The sequence below is a fragment of the Microtus pennsylvanicus genome, chromosome 3 (genome assembly GCF_037038515.1).
Source record: "Microtus pennsylvanicus isolate mMicPen1 chromosome 3, mMicPen1.hap1, whole genome shotgun sequence".
Classification (NCBI taxonomy): domain Eukaryota; kingdom Metazoa; phylum Chordata; class Mammalia; order Rodentia; family Cricetidae; genus Microtus; species Microtus pennsylvanicus.
In genome coordinates this window covers 138,548,998-138,569,249 of record NC_134581.1, presented here as the reverse complement: position 1 = coordinate 138,569,249, position 20,252 = coordinate 138,548,998, and the positions used below count along the sequence as shown (strand labels likewise).

Here is a 20,252-nt window from a genome sequence, read left to right as displayed (position 1 = left end):
TAGCACCCCTCCCTCCCTTCCGTCCTCCAAGATGCTAAGAGAAAAGCTTCTGGACTGTGTTCACAGAAGTCACCAAGCTCATCTTGTTGAAGGTAGAAGCAGAAAGTGACCTGCCCACAGTTGTAGAATTAGGAATAGCCAGGGTCCTGACTCCTGGGTGTGTGTTGTTAGGAAACTCAGTGAGGTCTGCTATGCCTGCAAGGGTAGCCTCTTCAAAGTGAACTCTAGAATCTCATAGGGGAGCATGTCCTTAGGGTTTCCCCTACCTGTCCCCAGAGTGAATTCTTGTTCCTTGTATGCTGTGCCTACATCTTAAGGGCAGTCCAGTCAACAGCCTTTTAATGGGCAGAAATCAAGCGCACTAAGCAGTCTAGATGTTTTCATTTTGTAAATTTTTTTAACCTTGTTTATGGTCTGTATGATGTCATGTAAAACCATATATTTAATACTTTTTTAAAGGTCCTGGAAGGGCTAGAAAGATGACTCAGCAGTTAAGAGTACTTGTTCCTCCTCCAGAAAACCCAGATTCAATTTCTAGCACCCCTATGGTACCTCACAACTATCTGTGATTCCAGTTCAAGGGATCTGATGCCCACTTCTGACCCCCTCAAGCACATTATGTTTCTGGTGCACAGACATGTAGGCAGAACACCTATGCACATAAAATAATAGTACTTGGTTCTGGCGTAGCCAGTAATTTTTACTTTAATATTCTGAATTACATAGAAATTTGCCACTTTCTTTTAAGTCCTAGATTTTTATTTTAATAGTCAAAGGAATATAAAATGGGAGAAAAACTATATTAATGCTAGCAGGATTAATGAAAGGGTGAATACCAGAAGAAAAGGAAGGAAGGAAGGGAGGGGAAGGTAAAGGCATGGTGGCACACACCTTTATTCTCAGAACTCGGGACAGAAGCAAGAAGAACTTTATGAATTTGAGGCCAGCCAGGGCTGCATAGTAAGACCTGGTAGGTAGGTCAGTTGGTCTGTCTGTCTGTCTGTTTTTCTCTCTCTCCCTCCCTCTCTCCCCACTTCTCTCCCCCCTCGTGTGTATGTATAATCAGACATTGAATTTGCATCTTGATTTTTAGACATAATAAACCCTACAGCTACAAGAATGCTTTTACTTTGTTTTTTTAAAAAAATCTTGTATTGTTATTGTCAGTTTTTGTTTGTTTGAGACAAGAGTCCCTTGTAATCCAGTACTTAGAGACAGACTTCCAAAGGTTGAACTCTGACCTCCACATCTGGTGTGTGTGTGTGTGTGTGTGTGTGTGTGTGTGTGTGTGTGTGTGTGTGTAAATGACACCAGACTAGTAAAAATCCTGTGCTAGCCTTCAATTTAAGAACTAGGGATGGGTTGCTACAGGAGCAAATGTTAGATTCTCTTTTTAGAAGCACCTGGTTCCAGTACTCAGGGCCTCAGAGTTCATGCTGACTAAAGTAGGAAGCACACCTGTAGCTCAGGAAAGAGGCCAGGCCTACCAGGCACAGCAGGGATGTAGCTTCCTCATAGTTGTAGCAAGCTAATAAAGCTCTCTGTGGTTAGACTCTGTGACTCTGCTGGCCTGTGATTTCTTTGTGACATTTATATAGGCATCTATAGTTATAATATGGCAAAGAAAATGACAATTCCTGAATTTCATATTTCTATTATTTAAACTTGAAATACTGAAGTGGAAATTTATAGAACCCTGTGGAAAACTCACCTCATTTCTGGTTCCAGTTAGCAAGCAGCAAAAATGTAACAAAAGAAAAGATTCAGTGCTTCAAAAGATGTTGCTAAAAGTTGCAAAAAGATTCAATTGTTTGAAAAGATGTCACCTGGATGGATAAGTTGGATTAGTTTTCCTCCTGTGCTTTAGGCTACCACTTATTAGCAAAGAACTTTCAGTTTTCAGTTATTGACTATAAGTGAGAACATTAAACCATTATTAAAGATTAAGAGAACCAGTTCCTGTACAAATAGGTTTAATGAGAGGTTGAAGATAGAGCTAGGTAGTCCAAAGTGCTTATTAGAAATCCAGAAAATGGCAGAAGAGCCTACAGAAAATAATATTAATCACGATTAATGAAATTCATAAAATTATTAAAAATTAATTTTCTTTAACAGCTTTAAACTACAATTATTTATCTGTGTGTGCATGTGCTGTGTATGTGTGGTTAGGAAGACTATTTCCTGCAACTTCCATACACTGCACTGGGAGAGCTCTTGAAACACAAGAGACCAGACTCTGGTGTCTAGTGAGTCAGCCCTTATGGAGGAGATCCCCAAGCCCTTCCAGTCTCCTACCATGTCTTCTCTCTGAGCTGATACTCTGTATCCAGTGTACATGTGAGTATATCCATAGGAACTGTGCGTGGTTGTGTGTGAGAGAGGTGCAGGCTCTGGTGTGTCTAACCAAAGAGAAGATGGATTTTTTTTTTTACTAACAGTTTTTAAATTAGTTTTTAACATTTATTTATTTGTTTATTTTGTGTATATGTACTGGTGTGCTGGTGCACATGTGCCACCGTGTGTGTGTGTGTGTGTGTGTGTGTGTGTGTGTGTGTGTGTGTGTGTGTGTGTGTAAGTTGGAAGACAACTTTTGGGGACGTATTTTATTTCCACACTTGTATTCTGGGAATTGAACTGATGTTGCCAGGCTTAGTTAGCCATCTTGCCTGTATTTTTAAGTGTGTGTGTGTGTGTGTGTGTGTGTGTGTGTGTGTGTGTGTGTGTGTGTCAGAGGACACCTTGTAGGAGTTGGTTCTCTCTTTTGGGGTTCCTGGGGTTATTAGACTCAGTAATAGACATTTTCCCCTACAAGCCACCTTGCTGGCCCAGTGTAATCTTTAAGTATGAGGGAAAAAAGCATCAGTTCACTTAACACTGGTTATCTATAAAGGAGGAAAATGCTCAGATTTGCCACTTTATTCAAGTTTCAGGGAACAGTAAAATGCTGCATATTGGTTGTCGCCAAAATTCTTAAAGTAACTCAAGACTTTTCATATTCAGAGGTAACAGCTGTCTTCACATAACTAATTAAATATGCAGTCTATAAGGATTTAAGTACTCTTCCTGAAAGAAATTGCTAGAAATAAAATTCTATATGATAAGAAATTATTCTAAATGACGATGTCAAGAATGAAAAAATATGGTGGGGAGCCGTGAACCAATTAAAGCTTGGTAAATGCCAAAGTAATTATAATGAATATATTTCCAAATACTACATTTGAGATTATAATATCATAGTTCCCTTCCCTTTCCTCCCTCCAAGCCGTCTCATATACTTTCTTCCATCTCTCTTTTAAACTCATTGCCTTCTTTTCTTTAATTGTTGACATATATATGTGTGTGTATTAATGTGTTTTTGAAATGAGCAAATATTAATTAATAAGAGAGTTTAAGAAAATATTTGGAAGGGGAAGGAAAAGGAGAAAAATATGTAGCTCAATAAAAATAAAATTGTAAAAAAGATAAAAAAATAATTGGAATGTAATTAAAAATACAGATGGCAAAAATAGTTTAGAAAGAATGTGTATGCCGGGCGATGGTGGTGCACGCCTTTAATCCCAGCACTCGGGAGGCAGAAGCAGGCGGATCTTTGTGAGTTCGAGACCAGCCTGGTCTACAGAACTAGTTCCAGGACAGGCTCCAAAGCCACAGAGAAACCCTGTCTCAAAAAACCAAAAAAGAAAAAAGAAAAGAAAAGAATGTGTATGCACAAACTATTTCAAAAACAAGGCTTCTGTTCCCAGTGCTGGAAGGCAGAGGTGGGAGAATTCCAAGTTTGAGGCCAGCCTGAATGAACTACATGGTAAAACCCTATCTCACAAAAAAAAAAAAAAAAAGGGTGGGAGGGTTTAAAAATAAAAATAAATAGATGAATAAATAAATAACTAGAATAGAAAATAAAAGTAAACAAGGAAGTGTTTTGGCTTTTAAAAGTTGGTATACACACACACACACACACACACACACACACACACACACACACAATATGAGCCTTTGCAGGATCACGAGGAAAGAGATAATTTGTAAGGACTTTATTAACTATATTTGTATATTTTTTACTCTGCTATAAACTTGTTATAGACTTGGAATAAGAAGACGAGAGTGCTTTATAAAACAATTGAGTTGCTGGACATTGTTTCAAATTGTTGGTTCCTTTACTAGTTAATTTGAGGTGACAGTGGGGAGGGAGGTCTAGGAGGCTGGTTTGCTGACCAACTCAGTGATGAACTAGAAGATGGGCTAGGGATGCACCAGGAGAGTAGTAGGGTCCTGACAGCTGAAGGTCCAAAATGGGAGACCGGGGAGAAAGAAGACAGAACAGGGAGCTTGTTCTGGCTGTGAGCCCTGTGTGTGAGGCTCTCTGCCTAAGTGATAGCAGTGGATACTTGGGAAATACGGAGAGTTTGGAAAATGTGGGTGCCACCTACATTATTTTTGTCCTTGTTGATGTTTGTTTCATTTGAGGACCTTTTTCAGAAAAGCAGTCTCCCGGCCTCGGTCCTGTGGAGCTGGCAGCTGTCATTGCTGGTCCAGTCTGCTTCGTCTGCATTGCACTTATGCTGATGGTCTATATCTGCCATAACCGCACAGTCATTCATCATCGCGTGCCAAATGAAGAGGACCCGTCACTAGACCGCCCTTTCATCTCAGAGGGCACCACCTTAAAAGATTTAATTTATGATATGACAACATCAGGATCTGGGTCAGGTAATGTCCTTTTCTTAAGATATCTTAGTGAATCACTTTTGCTAATTATTTTAATTAGCTGGTTGAGGCATCTGGTTTAATTTGCTAAAACTTTGGGATCGTGTGAATGCTATTCCAGATTTCAGCCTAATGAAGGTTGTTGAGCTTGGTGTCTGTCTGACTGCATAGATTAATGTAGATAAATTAGAGCTTGCTTTTACCATTGAAATAAATCAGTCACTTCCACAGTTACATAGACTTCAAAGTATCCTCTCCTATAGAATGATACTTGGCTTTTTGTGAGCTTAGGAGGTAGAAAGTAAAATTTTATTTTATTTTATTTTTTGAGACAGAGTTTCTCTGTTTATCTTTGGCTGGTCTTGGAACTCTCTCTGCAGAGCAGGCTGGCCTCCACCTGCTCCTCTCCCAAGTGCTGGGATTAAAGGCATGCGACACTCCCGCCCAGATAGAACACCATTCTTAAAAAGATAGAGTTGCCATTAATAGATACAGTTACCATTCTGTAGTTCTGGAATTTGGAATGTTATTTGCCTTTTTGGTGATATGAAATTATTATTGTAATGTAAACTTGTGTGTGTCTGCCTCTGTCTGCCTGCCTGTCTGTCTGTCTGTCTCATGCACATGCCTGTCTACCTGCCTGTCAGCCACAGTGCACATGGGAGGTCAGAGGACCATTATTAGTTAGGACCTTTCCTTCCACCATATGAATCCCAGGGAACAAACTCAGGTTATCAGGCAAGTACCTTCATCCACTGAGTCAGTGGGCCAGTCCAGTTTATTGTCTATTTTTAAAATTAAACTATTGCATTTTTAGTAGCTTTTTATATTTAAGAGAATTTAAAACAAAGAAACAAATAAAAATAATAATCCTATTAGTGAATGTACTATGATGTTTGCTTTTCTTAGTTTTGTTTTTTGTGGACTCAGAAATAGACTGCCTGATTGCCAGAATCATCTTGCGATAGAATTTTGCATAATAGTATTTTTTTTATTTGAGACAGGGTTTCTCCGTAGCTTTTGGTTCCTGTCCTGGAACTAGCTCTTGTAGACCAGGCTGGCCTCGAACTCACAGAGATCTGCCTGCCTCTGCCTCCCAAGTGCTGGGATTAAAGGCGTGTGCCACCACCACCTGGCAATTATATTTTTTTTAAAATCAAAGGAAATTACGTTTTATTTTTTCTTGCTTGTAGTTAGAAGAAGACTAAGAGAAGTGTGTCTGCTTTACAATTTTGGAATTTGATGTGTGGCTATCAGTCAACAGGTCTAGATTCTGACATAATCTCTATAACTTTGGTCGATCCATATTTCCTCTTTAGGCTTCTGTTTCCTAATATAGAAGTACAGAACAGATACTTTTGGAAAAAATACTTAAAAGTGGTTTACTGAGATCTTGAACGTGTCATACTGTACTTTAAAAACTATTGGTTGGTTTTAAATAAGGGCAAAATTTATGGCCATTATGAAGATTTTGAAACAAAAATCTGACTGATTTTAAAATAAATGATAGTAGAAGAACTTTAAAGCAGTTGTGACTGAGGAATAGTATTACTCTGAAGCACAAAAACCACATTAATGCTTGGAACACATGTAATAATGTCTTTATTGTAAGGAAATTAATACATATTGGTAGGTATGCATACCTTATCACTCATTTAAGTTCTTGAGGAAGCTGATTCTACAAAGACCTACTATGGCATTTGGTAAAAATATGGAGATGAATACTCAGTAGTGTGTTCTTTTTCTGACTGTTAGAACATATGAAAACTGTGCATGAAGCCAGGTCTTCCAAAGCAGCCATAGGGACCCCTTAGGTAGTCCCATGTGAAAGAGAGCCAGTGAGAGGCTGGGCTGGACTGGGCTGGAGTGCTGGAGATAGGACAAACTTAGGGAAGAAGTAGACAGAAAGTATGTTAGGACTTTGCAGATTTCTCCACTGATTCTGAGTTAATGCAAATGGTTCTCAAAGAAAAATCTCCTCACAAGGAATCTGGATCCACAATAAGTAGGGGACAAAGTTGCCGAAAACTAGGGTGATTACAGACCATTTGTAATTAGTCTCTTGGATCTGTTCTCTTATTGCTGAACTTACACCCAGGGAAATTACAACAGCTCATGTTCACAAGCCCACTGGAAGGGTTCAAGGCATCACCATGCAGATGACAGCTGATTTCTAGCAGAGGTCTGTTTATTTGCCTTTGAAATGTGGCTGTATGAATTGGAGGGTGGAGTTACTCTTTCTCTTTCTACTTCCCTTGTGCATCTGGGGCCACCAGGAGTTCTGTTGTCTCAGAGCTTCCCCTTCCTTTTGGACCTCTCCATGCAAAAACTTATTCTCCATTGTTCGCTAGCACTGACTGTGCAGCTGATGTTGCCTGTTTGAGGTCGTCCATCCTTAAAGTCACAGCAACGAGCAGTGCGAGTCAGTGAATGACTGTGAAGTTCAAATGAGATTGGAGTTGGGGGTCTAGGGGGTGTGAAAGGACTTGGCAAATTGAGTTATGTCCAGATGACAGGTGTCTCTGAATTTTTTTTCTATATTTACTATTGTTTTTTCCCTTTTCATTTTTTGGAGTTGGGGAGGCAAACGTAGTCTGTTTTTCCAATAAGGTAAACATTGAGGAACAGTACCCACCCCTGTCTGCACTGCCTGCTGTCACCTGTGAGGTGTGGGCTGTTGGTGATTACGCTGTACTTATCTTTGTATTTAGGGTTACCACTGCTTGTTCAGAGAACAATCGCCAGAACCATCGTGTTACAAGAAAGCATCGGCAAAGGTCGGTTTGGAGAAGTTTGGAGAGGAAAGTGGCGGGGAGAAGAAGTTGCTGTGAAGATATTCTCTTCTAGGGAAGAACGTTCGTGGTTCCGGGAGGCAGAGATTTATCAGACTGTGATGTTACGCCATGAAAACATCCTGGGATTTATAGCAGCAGACAACAAAGGTTACTGATGTTTCCTTTCTCATGCGCGCACCTGTGTGTATGCGTGTGTGTGCGTGCACACTTGTGTAGGGGTGCATGCATGTGGATGATGCTGGCTATCTCCACACTCATTCTCCACCTAATTTTTGAGATAGGGTCTCACTGAACCTGGAACATAGCTGTTTGTGTAGACTGATCTGCTAGACGTCTCGAGGATCTATCCGTCTGCCCAGCTCTGGGATTACAGGTCTGCACTACCACATCTGGATTTTACGTGGATGCTGGGAGTCGTGTATGACAGGCGTGTCACCAGTTGAGCCATCTCCCCAGTCCCATTTCCTTACTTTTAGTGGAATAAAACAAAGTCTAGAAGAGCTTTGTTTTAGCAGAAATGACTACTAAATAAACACTCTTGGATTTGATGAGAAATAGGTATTTTTTTATAAAGGTAGTGTTGATTAGGTCAAATACAATCTTTTAGAAATAGAACATCATGACAATATATTTTAAATATGTATTTTGTGTGCCACTGTACACATGTGGAAGTCAGAGGACCACTTGTTAGAGTCTTTTTTCCGCCATGTGGATTCCAGGGATTGAACTCAAGTTATCAGGATTGGATTGGCAGTAAGGATCTTTACCCACTGTGCCATCTTGCTGGCCCATGGTAGTATATTTCTAGATCTTTTATTGATTTGTAAAATAGAAAAAAAGCTATAAAAAATGCTGTATACTTTTATTATTTTAAAGTTGGCCATTAGTTGAATATAGTCATAAAATAGAAGGAAAAAAACTAAAAATAGTGGACTTCTCAGTATAAACCAGGCCCCTCACATACACCCAGTGCAATGGTTGATTGGACATCTCGGTATTAGATCAGTCTATCTGTCTGTCCCCATCTCCCCACCCCTGCCCAGTACTGGGGTTAGTAAGACATCTCCGTGTGGACCAGCACACACACACACACAGTGCTGGGTTAGTAGGTCATCTCATTGTAGACCAACACTCTCCCTACTCCACCCCCCACACACACACACACAGTGCTGGGTTAGTAGGTCATCTCATTGTAGACCAACACTCTCCCTACTCCACCCCCCCCACACACACAGTGCTGGGTTAGTAGGTCATCTCAGTGTAGACCAACACACACACACACGGTGTTGTGTTCAGGGTAGACCAGCTTCCCTCACTAAATTCTCTAGTTTCAAGCCCAGGGCCTTCCTTGTACATGCTAGACAAATGCTTTACGATTCTGCTCTATCTCCATCTACAATGGCCTTATTTTTAGGGAGAGTAAAAATAATTTGTGAGTGTATTCTTTTCTGACCTGGCAGGGATTAAATAATTCTTCGGTACTGTAAGGAAACTCAGATAAACCAAAGAGTTTTCTGCTGAATTGCCTTGTTGCTGGAGCCACATGAACACTAGGGACAGTGTAGTGCCAGTGTAAGGTGTCAAGGCCCGTGCTCAAGGGGCAAGGAAGCTGCACCTGTGAGTCAGAGTGAGGGGTGACTGCCAGCAGCCACCTCAGACCCTTTTTGTGTTTCATGGCTTCAGTTAGGTAGTACCTTATGCCACAGTTGCCCCTCCAACATTTGACCTAACTTTTGACATCCTAGTCCCAAATCTAGTGTATTTCCTGCTTTCCTATTAAAAACAAACAACAACGAAAACCACAGCAATGACTGTCATTTGTGTCTTGGTGAAACTTGAAAGTAGGCTCTCCTTCCCTTTTTCTAATGTCAGGTGGTGCTATGAGGGGTTTTACAATTTCTTTTGGCATTTTTGTATTTTTTTTGTTTATTTTAGCATGCATTAAATTTAGAGGCTGTATTAGTTTATGTCATTATTGGGGCAAAATGCCTGACAAAAACAACTTTGGGAAGGAAGGATTTTTTTTGTTGTTGTTGTTCATGAAGGTAGCAGCACATAGGAGCCGGTCACATTGCATCTGCAGTCAGGAAATAGAGGGTGGTGCCTGACCCCCTTTTTCCTACTAATGCAGCCATGGAATGTAGTGCTGTTTATATTGAGGGTGGGTCTCCTCACCTCATCTAAACCTCTCGGAAACCACCCTCACAGACGACACCTAGAGGTTTGTCTCTGAAGCGTCATCCTAAATACAATCAAGTTAACAGTTAAGATTACACCACAGGCCGGGTGGTTGTGGCACACACCTTTAATCTCAGCACTCGGAAGGCAGAGACAGGTGTATCTTGGTAAGTTTGAGACCAGCCTGGTCTACAGAGCTAGTTCCAGGACAGGCTCCAAAGCTACAGAGAAACCCTGTCTCAAAACAAAAAACAAAACAAAATAAAAAACAAAACAAAACAAAAACACATAAGCTAAAAAGATTACACTACAGAGGCCCATTCTGATTGGTTTTCATTGGTTTCCTAAACTTCTTAGGCTGTGACATGGGGAGGCTTATGGTGGTGGAAACAGTAATGGATAGTTAGCAGCGATTATCCTCACTCCTAACAAGTCAGTATTTAATTAAAAACAGAGAAGTAAACTAAAGTAATGATCAAAGTCTGACTGCCCTTGGCGCTCAGCTTTCTTCTATTTTGATTGCTTAGTTTACTCACCCAATTCTCAAGACAGCATTTTTCTTACTGTATTTTTATAAATTTTCATTTATATTTTCTTTTTTTTTTAAGATTGCTTCAGCTGGCTTTGAACTCATGATCTTCCTCATTCCATCCCCAGTGCTGAGATAACAATGTGTGTCAATACCAGCCTGCTCCTATTTTTTACTATTTGCTTGTTTGCTCAATCTTACTCTTCTGGCTGATTTGTAAAAAAGGCTCTGGTTCTACAAACAGTGATTGTTCCCTTAAAGGCTTACCAAGTTTGTGATTCCAGGTTCTACTATGGTGGTGGCTGTTTGCACTTGAAACTGAAACTTCTTTTAGGCTCCATCAGGCATGGTCCAGGTTAGGACACACAGGTGCTAACCGCTGAACCTGTTGTGCCCTGAAGTGTCACTTATTCAAGCAGCAGTCAGGTGGATGCTGTCATCTGGTGGTCATGATGAGAACTAACTGACCCTACTGACTTTCTCTTATCCCTTTTTCTTTGTTAGGGCACAACCTATGCTTCTTACCTCAGTTCTCTTTTTCTTTATCTTCATCCTCTTGATTTGGTTAGTTTTGCCCAGGCCAGTCTTAAACAGAACAACATAAAAAGATTTATTTTTAATTATATCTGTGTGTGGATATGTATGCTTGAGTACAGGTGACCAAAGAGGCCAAATGCATAGGTTGTCCTGGGGCTGGGTTTCAGGCACTTGTAAGCTGCCCAGTAGGGTGCTAGGAATTGAACTCTGATCTCCTCAAAAGCAGTATGTGTTCTTAACTTCTGAGTCGTCTCTCCGTCCCTTGGGCTGCCCTCTTTGTATGTATAGTCTTTTCCCTCTTCCTTCTTCCCTGGTGGATACCTCAGGAAACCTCCCTTTCCTGCATCTTCTCTATCTGTTGTGTGTTAGGCCTTTCCGAACACAGTTATGCATGCAGCAGACATGCACACGAGCTGCTGATGCGCCCATACCAAGAAAAAAACTTCAGAAATTGAAGGAAGAACAGTTTAAAAAGGAAAAAAAGAGAAGAAAAAAATAGTGTCACTAATCTCATAAGTTCTTTTTAGAAGTACCAAGAATGCATGGGGCCAAAGAAATGGCTCAGAGCCTTCATTCAACTCCTAGCACCTACATGGCAGCTCACAACTGTCTATAACTCCAGTTCCAGTACCCTTTTCTGTCCTCTGTGAACACTAGGCACACAAGTGGTAAAGAGCCATACATGCAGGTCAAACACCCAAACATATAATAAAATTAAAAATAAAGGAATCTCCATATTCTGTAGTTCCATCTTGTTTCTTGATCTCATCTCCCCTCCCTACTCCTCCCTCAACTTTCCTCCTGCTCTCCCTTTGTTGTTTTGGTTTCTGGTGTTGATGCTATTGTTGGTTTTCCAAGACAGACTCTCTCTGTATAACCCTGGTTGTCCTGAAACACTCTATAGATCAGGTTGGCCTTCAACTCAGAGAGCTGCCTGACTCTGCCTCCTGAGTGCTGGAATTAAAGGCATGTACTACAGTCTATAAAATATAGAACGTATTTTATGTTTTCTTTTGTTTATAACTAGTAGGGATCAGCACATTTTAAGGTCTCATGTGCTAAACATTGTATTACCTATTATATATATATAATATATATATTGTTATATTGTTTTTTCTCTGTAGCCTTGGTGCCTGTCTTGGAACTAGCTCTAGCTCTTGTAGACCAGGCTGGTCTCGAGCTCACAGAGATCCGCCTGCCTCTGCCTCCCGAGTGCTGGGATTAAGGCGTGTGCCACCACTGCCTGGCGTATTACCTACTTTAAAAAGAAATGCAGTTCTGTGTTCTCTTTAACATCTTAAGAGTCTTCGAAGTAGGTTGCTGTTCTTGTCCAAAAGAAGCATAACCCCTCAGAAACTTGTCTGAGGCCATGTAATCAATAGTATAAAGACCCTCAATTCCTTTCTGAGTCAGTCTGACTTGTTTTAGTTAAGTTTTCTATTGCTGTGGTAAAACACCATGACCAAAACCAAACTGGGGACATAAGGGCTTTCAGCTTATATATCATGATCACAGTCCACATGAAAGGAAGTTGGAGCAGAAACTGGAGGCAGGAACTGAAATAGAGGCCATGGAGAACGCTTTGCTCTTCATGGCTGGTCCAGCCTGCTTTCTTTTAGCACTCAGGACCACAAGCCTAGAGGCAGCACTGCCCATAGTGAGTGCCTCCCCCCAATCCCCCCCTCACATCATTTTTCAGGCTCATACACAAGCCAGATTCTTTCTTCCCAAATGACTCTGGCTTATGTCAGGGTGACATAAAACTAGCCAGTATATGACTTTACTGAGCTGTGTTTTCTCTTGTTTTACCATCTACTTCTAAGTTTAATAGCATTTAACTAGCATCCTTACTGTTACTGCTTTGAGAAATCATTTCAGATGCATGTATCAGCTTACCTAGGAACTCTTAGCACCCGCATTCCAAGTGGTTTAGGTTCTACATCACCTTGTGTAAAATGAAGCTTAGTCTGATTCTTTTCAGCTGTCTCTTCTGACACTTCCTTTCTCAGCATCAGAGGTACCACTGTGTTTGGTTTCCTGAGGTAACAACATTGAAGCTATAATCAACTTGTCTGGCATCTTTGAGAACTGTACAGTCTGTCACTAAAACTTGTCAATCCTCACCAAAGCTCACGTCAGTTTTGTCACATGCTGTTTCATCCACACTGAGGCCGTGCTGGGCTCCCTGGGTGTTTCTTATCCCCAATCCCTGTGCCCTTCTTTCCCTCCAGAAGCAAACACTGCACACTAACTAATCTGACCCAGGTTCCTTCCAAGGAACTGAGGAGCCCCAGCTCTGCTACTCTGTAGTCTAAAGAAAATCAACATTGTGGGAATATGAGTCCTTTTCTCCTAAGTGAAAATATTTATCCTTGCTTTGTCTCAAGAATAGGGGGTGTACTCCAAGGGACTATACATAAAAGTGTAGAAAAATTGAATATAAGAATGTGGAAGAAATTCATGCAAACTTAAGGTGACGTCATGTTGCAATTGTGTGATCAAGACTGAGAGTGGAAAGTGGTAACGGCTTGAGTAGCTGTAAATGCGCTGCAGCCCAACTGAAATGTGTGCTCTGACTTCCAGACAATGGCACGTGGACTCAGCTTTGGCTGGTGTCGGATTACCATGAGCACGGCTCCCTTTTTGATTACTTGAACAGATACACTGTTACGGTGGAAGGGATGATCAAACTGGCTCTGTCCACCGCAAGTGGTCTTGCCCATCTTCACATGGAGATCGTTGGTACCCAAGGTAATACTTTCTATAGTTCTATTATTTAAGCTTAAGTTCCTGTGAATGTAATATCTATTCAAAACTTAACTGGAAATGTATAGCTTTTAAAATTTGAATGTTTTTCCAAGGCAAATCTCAGAAATACGGAAATTTACTTAGAGATCAATAAACAACTTTTTCACCTTAATTTTTTCAGTTGTTAGATTTTGTTGTCTGAAAATTTAAACAGAACTTCATCCCTTTGGCACAGTGACTTAGTGAGGTTAGTAGTAGCCTAGTTGTTATAGGTGATGTGGCTCGAGTGTGTTCACAATGGGACAGGTGAAGCTTCGGCACCTAAAAAGTGAGTTGTGGTTGCTGTCATTCGTTAAGCAGTCATGTCTAACTTTTGGTTTCCAATAGGAAAGCCAGCTATTGCTCACAGAGATTTGAAATCAAAGAATATCTTGGTGAAGAAGAATGGAACTTGTTGTATTGCAGACTTGGGACTGGCTGTGAGACATGATTCTGCCACAGATACAATTGATATTGCTCCAAACCACAGAGTAGGCACTAAAAGGTATACTTAGGAATAAATGGTGTTTAATAATGCCTTATGTCAACTCCTTTTCTTTCCTATTTTCATATACTCATCTCTTCTGAAACTCAAACTTGGTCCTTTATTAGACTGTTCACAAGCTTTTGGAGTCTTTACTCCTTTGAAGCCTGGTTACCTAACTTGAAAATGAGCCTGTTGATAGAGCAGCCCTTCCAGAAAGTATCATTATGAACTTAACTGGGTTAATTGTAAGAACAGTAATGTCTTAGTTGGGGTTTCTATTGCTGTGAGTAGACACCATGACCATGGCAACTCTTATAAAGAAAAACACTTAATTTTGATGGCTCGCTTACAGTTCAGGGAATCAGTACATTATTATAGTGGGACATGGTGGTGCACAGGCAGACATGATGCTAGAGAAGGAGCTGAGCTTTACATCTTGATATGCAGGCAACAATAAGTGGTCTGTCTCTCTGGGTGTGGATTGAGCATACATGAGACACAGTGACATGCTTCCTCCAACAAGGCCACCTCCTAATAGTGCCACTCCCTATGGGGATCATTTTCTTTCAAATCACCACAAATAATAACTAATAATAGTCTATAGCTTGCCATGGTTTCTGTACTGTAGCAAGGCTGTTTTCATATTTTCTGTTGTCTTTCTTCCTTAGAACTTTTGTATATGCTGTCCTTAAAACATACATCCTCTACTGTTCCTTAATAGCCCTCCTGTCTCCAGAAAGCCTTTCCTGGTCCTCAGGACGCTTACATGTTCCTGGCACAGCACCATGATAAATGACAATCTGAGGCGTTTGCTCTAACTGTTCTCATGTTATGTTCTGTCCACTTATGTGTCTGGGTCTCTGTATTCTATTGGATTGCAAGAAGCTTAAGAGCAGTTTTGTGTTCCAGGTATTTGTTGAAGTGCCTAATACACTTTCGTAAATATTTGTTGCATTCGTGTGTTCTCAAAAGAGCCTCTGTAGATAGGTGTTACTATTCTTAATTCAGATGAGAAAACCTCCGAGTTGGCTAAGTAATGTGTGTCAGCATGCTTCTGACAAGCTGAGATGGACTAGGAGCCTTACTGTGTCTAAAAATCACTTCATAATTCCTTCAGAACTCATTCCTTGAACTTGGAGAAATCCAGCAACTTCAGACAATCTAAACTGTAATTACAGTTTCTGGGTTCCATGGGGATTTACAAAACTCATGACTGGCTGAGTGAGCCTTAGTAGTGGTCTGTAGGACCTGTAACTGTAGCAGAGTTTTAGAAATTTCAGAGCTGGACAGTGGTGGCGCACAGTTTTATTTCCTGTACTTGGGAGGCAGAAGCAGGCAGATCTTGCCAGCCTGGTCCAGAACAACAGGACAGCCTGGGCTACACAGAGAAACCCAGTCCCAAAAACTAAAAAAAAAAAAAAAAGAAGAAGAAGAAGAAGAAGAAGAAATATGCCCCTAAACAGTAGTGGAGGGTGATGTGCACCAGGGTGCTTGTAACAGCACAGCTGTTGAGTGTGTGTCTTTCAGAAACCATGATCAGAAAGAAGACAGATGGCATGGCACTGCCTGCAGTGTCAGCATTTCATGGGATGTAATCAACATCATTAATTTGCAAACCAGTTTAGATACTTAATATTTTGCTTGAGTCTGATATGATCTCAATTATGTGATATTTTGTGTATGTGTTTTTATAAGGCATCCGAAAGGACTGACCCTTGTGTTAGCACTCATGGTAAGGGGGCGATTTTTTTTCACTTTGTACTTTATATACTTGGGAAATTTTTTATAGGAAGTGTGAATCATTTTTTTAAAGCAGCTCAACCAACATAAAAAGAAAAGAAGTTTGTTGGGTTTGATTGTGTACATCTTTAATTTGGACACCTTGGAAGCAGAGACAGGTGGATTTCTAAGCCAGCCTAGTCTATATAGTAACTTTTTCAGGCCAGCTAAGGCTTCATAGTGAGACTCTGTATGTCTGTGTCTTTCTCAGAAGGAAAAGACAATATATGAAGCAGTTCAAAATGAATGTCAGCTAAAATGTTGGCTTCTTTTTTTAGGTACATGGCCCCTGAAGTTCTAGATGATTCCATAAATATGAAACACTTTGAATCCTTCAAACGTGCGGACATCTATGCAATGGGCTTAGTGTTCTGGGAAATTGCTCGACGCTGTTCCATTGGTGGTAAATCGCTCTCCTTCCCCCAGTAGTCTATCATGAGAAGTTAGTCAAGAATTTTCTTCCCCCTTGATTGGAATTCTACAGTCCGTAGTCTGACAGGTGACCACTGGAAACACCACAGGGAACAAAAGATAAACCTCGCCAGCACACAGCTTCATCCAGTCCTCTCCTCTTGCTGTTGAGTCTCAGTGTCAGAACCTAGCCTCTTGTCATCTTGGATTGAGTTATTTAAAAGGCCACCTGAGAAGTTGTTTTTAGTATGGACTCAACTACATCTTTTTTGTTTTGTTTTGTTTTTTTTTTTTTTGTTTTTAAGACTGTAGTTGTTTTTTCCAGCTTGATTATTGAAGATCCATATACATTTAATTGCATTGACATTTCGTACTTTTTAGATTAAGTTTGTTTTAGCTTTTGGTTTTATATTAGCCTAAGAACTTACTTGTCAGTGTTTGCTCAAAACATTGTCTCTTAGGCTTAGGAATCTGGGATGAGACAGTAAGGGATAGCGTATGTTTGGTGTTATAACATAGGATATGTTAACATGGAGAAGCAGAGGAAGGGATATGTGGGCCTCATCCCTTTATAAGTATATACAGGCATCCAGCCAGAGGCTGCGGTCACAATAATGTATCGTCTTCTTCTGCCTGCTGGAGTTACAGTCAGAGTGTCCGCCTGGTCACCACAGCACTCTGGGTTCCTTCTCTGTTCTGTGATACAGTGCTCCTCAGAGGCAGGCTCAGGGAGGAAAGGCTCCCAGTTCCCAGTTACAGCTATCCTGGAAGTCACAGTGGTGGGAGCCTGAGGGAGCTGGTCACATGACATCCAGTCTAGTTACACACTCCAGAATCCCTTGCTGAGGAAGTAGTCCTGCCCATAATTAATATGAGCCCTCCCACGTCAATCAAAATAATCCCTCACAGGCATGCCCAGAGGTCTATCTCCCAGGGATTCTAGAGTTGTCAAGTTGACAACATTATCCTTCACAAAAGTATAGATGCAGTGATGGCCCTAGGGTGGAGTATTGGTGCAGGTATGGGGAGATACATGCAGAAAGCTGTGGATGTCTCTGCACCTCCCCACTGTAGAGGCGGACCACAGTAATGAACCTGTCGAGTAACCTTACAGTGATAGGCAGTTCCTGATTAACTGGGATTGTTTTCTAACCAATACAGGAATTCATGAAGACTACCAGCTGCCTTATTATGACCTTGTACCTTCTGATCCATCAGTTGAAGAAATGAGAAAAGTCGTTTGTGAACAGAAGTTAAGGCCCAATATTCCAAACAGATGGCAGAGCTGTGAAGTGAGTGCTTCTTTTGTTACTAGGCTTTGCTCCACTGTTTCCACTTTCTGGAAGGGAAAATTCTCACTTCTTTCTCTTTCTCATAAGCTAATAAGTAAAGTAGAATAATTTGCTTTTCTTGAGTATTAGAAAGACTGTGTAACATTTGCAGTGGTCAGTGGCATGTCTGAACATTGTTAGACCTCCAGATGGAGTAAGGTGCTTCTATTGGCGTGAGTACCTCCCTCCAGGGTAGCCCAGACACTGTCAGACACTGGGCAAGAATGAGGACTGTCAGTCCCAGCTCGGCTCCCTTTCAGACTCACACATGGGCAGGTTGCTTCAGTTCTCTGGAGCTTAGCGCCCGTTGTCAGATGAGGAGCTTGGGCACAGTCATTGCAGATGTGACCTGAGTTCCTAGGATTGTGTAGGGCTGCTTCTAGGAGGGAAGGGTCATCCCCAGCTCTTAAAGAATGTTGTAGGAATTCATTCTTAGCTATAAATTCAAAGACGTCATTAGACAATTTTTCTTTTTTCTCGTGGTTTTCTGAGACAGGGTTTCTCTGTGAAACAGTCCTGGCTGTCTCTAGACCAGGCTGGCCTCGAACTCACTGAGCTCTGCCTCCCAAGTGCTGGGATTAAAGGCGCGCGTCAGACTCATTAGACAGATTTTATTGACAGCAGTTTCTGTCCTGGTAGTGGAGCAGGATGTGCCTTCCATACTTGATGTCTGATAGTTTAGGGACGTCTGGACAGCTCAGTGGTTCCCCACTGACGTCTGTGTGCTCCCTCTGGGAGGTCTGGGGGTTGCTCTCCAGTGTCACTTTAAAGCAGGGCTGTGGTACATAGACCTGTTATCCTGGTAGTCCAAAGGTAAAAGCAGGAAGAACTGGAGTTCAAACTTAACTTCAGCCAGTTTCTGGCCAACCTGGGCTACATGAGACCCTATTTCAAAATAACGTTAGATCTCTTAATGGGGCCTCAAAGAATGATACAAAGGTGGTTTTAGGAAAGTTTCTCTTGTAATCTGGTAATTTCTACAAAGCTCTACTGTTTGTTGTTGGTAAAGTACCAAACATACACATTCCTAGAAAGAAAGTCCAGAGGACACATACCCAAGCAGTAACAACTTACATGGGGAATGCAAACTTAAAGAGAAAGAATGTTTTTATTTTCCTTAAGAATTTTTTAAGAGTAAAAGAAATCCTTTTTGTGTGACATCTTAAGTAAAATGCAGTATGCAGACCCAGAGGAGACAACTCAGCGTACTCAGAGTTTTCATGTGCTGGAACTCGACAGACAGGGGTGTGCTTGAGAGCACAGATGTGAAGTGCTCACACACATTTAATAACCGAAGCAGTTTAAGGACAGACGGCTTTTCAGTGGGAAGAAATTTGCTAACATTAAGAGCATGTACAGTGCAGTTACTATCACGGTGTGCTGATCTCAGTTCAGTCACTGGTGTTCTGGGTACATATTGCTATTTCAAGTTTCTCCTTTTCTAGGGTTTACAAGGCTCTTAAGTGTGTGTGAGGCCCCAGTTCAGTGTCCAGCAGCACATGGGCAGGGTACACACCTGCCCCAAACGAACAAGTACATAGTCTTTTGTAGGGCCTTCTGCTCTTTCCAGTGTGGTTCTCCCAGGACCACTGTGTAGCTGATTGTCCTGGAATTCTTTTTTGGATTTTTTGTTTTTGTTTTATTTTTGATTTTTGTCCTTCTGAGCCTCTGTCTTCCTGTTCCTTTGTTTACTCCTCTCTTTCAGGACTCTGTTCAAATTAAACATTTCCCCCTTCCTACTGAGATGAGTGCTTGCCTCTCTTGGCGTGTTCAGTCTCCTCTAAATTGTTTTTCTCCTTGGCATTTGCCACCCTGAAGGTCTGTATTTTTCAGTAATTTATAAATTGGTTTATCTCTGCAATGCAAACTTTTTGAAGACAAGGATTTTACAAGTTTGTTCACTGTTGTGTCTAACACCTGCAGACAAAAATATTTGTTTAAGTGAACATATATGTATGAATTGGCTCATGGTCCTTTAAATCTAGAAGCTTATATTTTTTAGGAAATACTTCTGAAGAAGTCTTGGATAGCTTCCCATGTTGTTTTCTCTTCACCTCTGCTTACCTGAATATAAGACTACTCCCGTCCCCAATTTTTTCCCTACTTATTGGGAGATTTATCAGCTTCATGTTCTAATTCTGTTTTTCCACATATATGTTTGTAGTGATAAGGCGAGCAGGCCTGCTTTTTGTCCCGCCCAGCTCCCGCATGGCTAGCTTAGCCCCGGAGATACAACACACAAATTGTATTCATTTAAACACTGCCTGGCCCATTATATCTAGCCTCTTATTGGCTAATTCTCACATCTTGCTTTAACTCATATTTAGTAATCTGTGTAGCACCACGAGGCGGTGGCTTACTGGAAAAGATCCTAACCTGCGTCCATCTCGGGGCAGAGAATCATGGCGTCTGACTCACTTCCCTTCTTCCCAGCATTCTGTTCTGTCTACTCCACCCACCTATGTTCTGACCTATCAGGCCAAGCAGTTCCTTTATTAATTAACCAATAAAAGCAACAGATAGAAAGAAGACCCACTACATATATTCTCATTCTCCCTCCCTTTTCCCTCCTCCTCATGACCTCCACCTTACCTTTCTCTCAAAATTTTAATTTCTACAAGTACTTACTTGTTCTCCGAATGTTCCTCCTCTTCACTACTTACAGAACCTTATCAGCCCATCACTAGACATTTGTGTAGTGCTGTAGTATAAAA

At 41.1% G+C, this 20,252-nt stretch overlaps 1 protein-coding gene across 2 annotated transcripts in view; it reads left to right on the top strand.

The window, feature by feature from the left end:
• Positions 1–20,252, top strand: part of Tgfbr1 (transforming growth factor beta receptor 1) — a 51,786-nt gene that overhangs the window by 26,406 nt on the left and 5,128 nt on the right. Inside the window, exons 3-8 of one of the 2 annotated variants that reach the window (XM_075967255.1) lie at positions 4,477–4,707; positions 7,416–7,646; positions 13,327–13,494; positions 13,879–14,035; positions 16,075–16,199; positions 17,369–17,499. In XM_075967255.1, the coding sequence (XP_075823370.1) occupies positions 4,477–4,707; positions 7,416–7,646; positions 13,327–13,494; positions 13,879–14,035; positions 16,075–16,199; positions 17,369–17,499 (1,043 nt within the window). Of the gene's footprint in view, positions 1–4,464; positions 4,708–7,415; positions 7,647–13,326; positions 13,495–13,878; positions 14,036–16,074; positions 16,200–17,368; positions 17,500–20,252 lie in introns of both variants that reach the window. The other variant, XM_075967254.1, reaches the window with a different exon arrangement.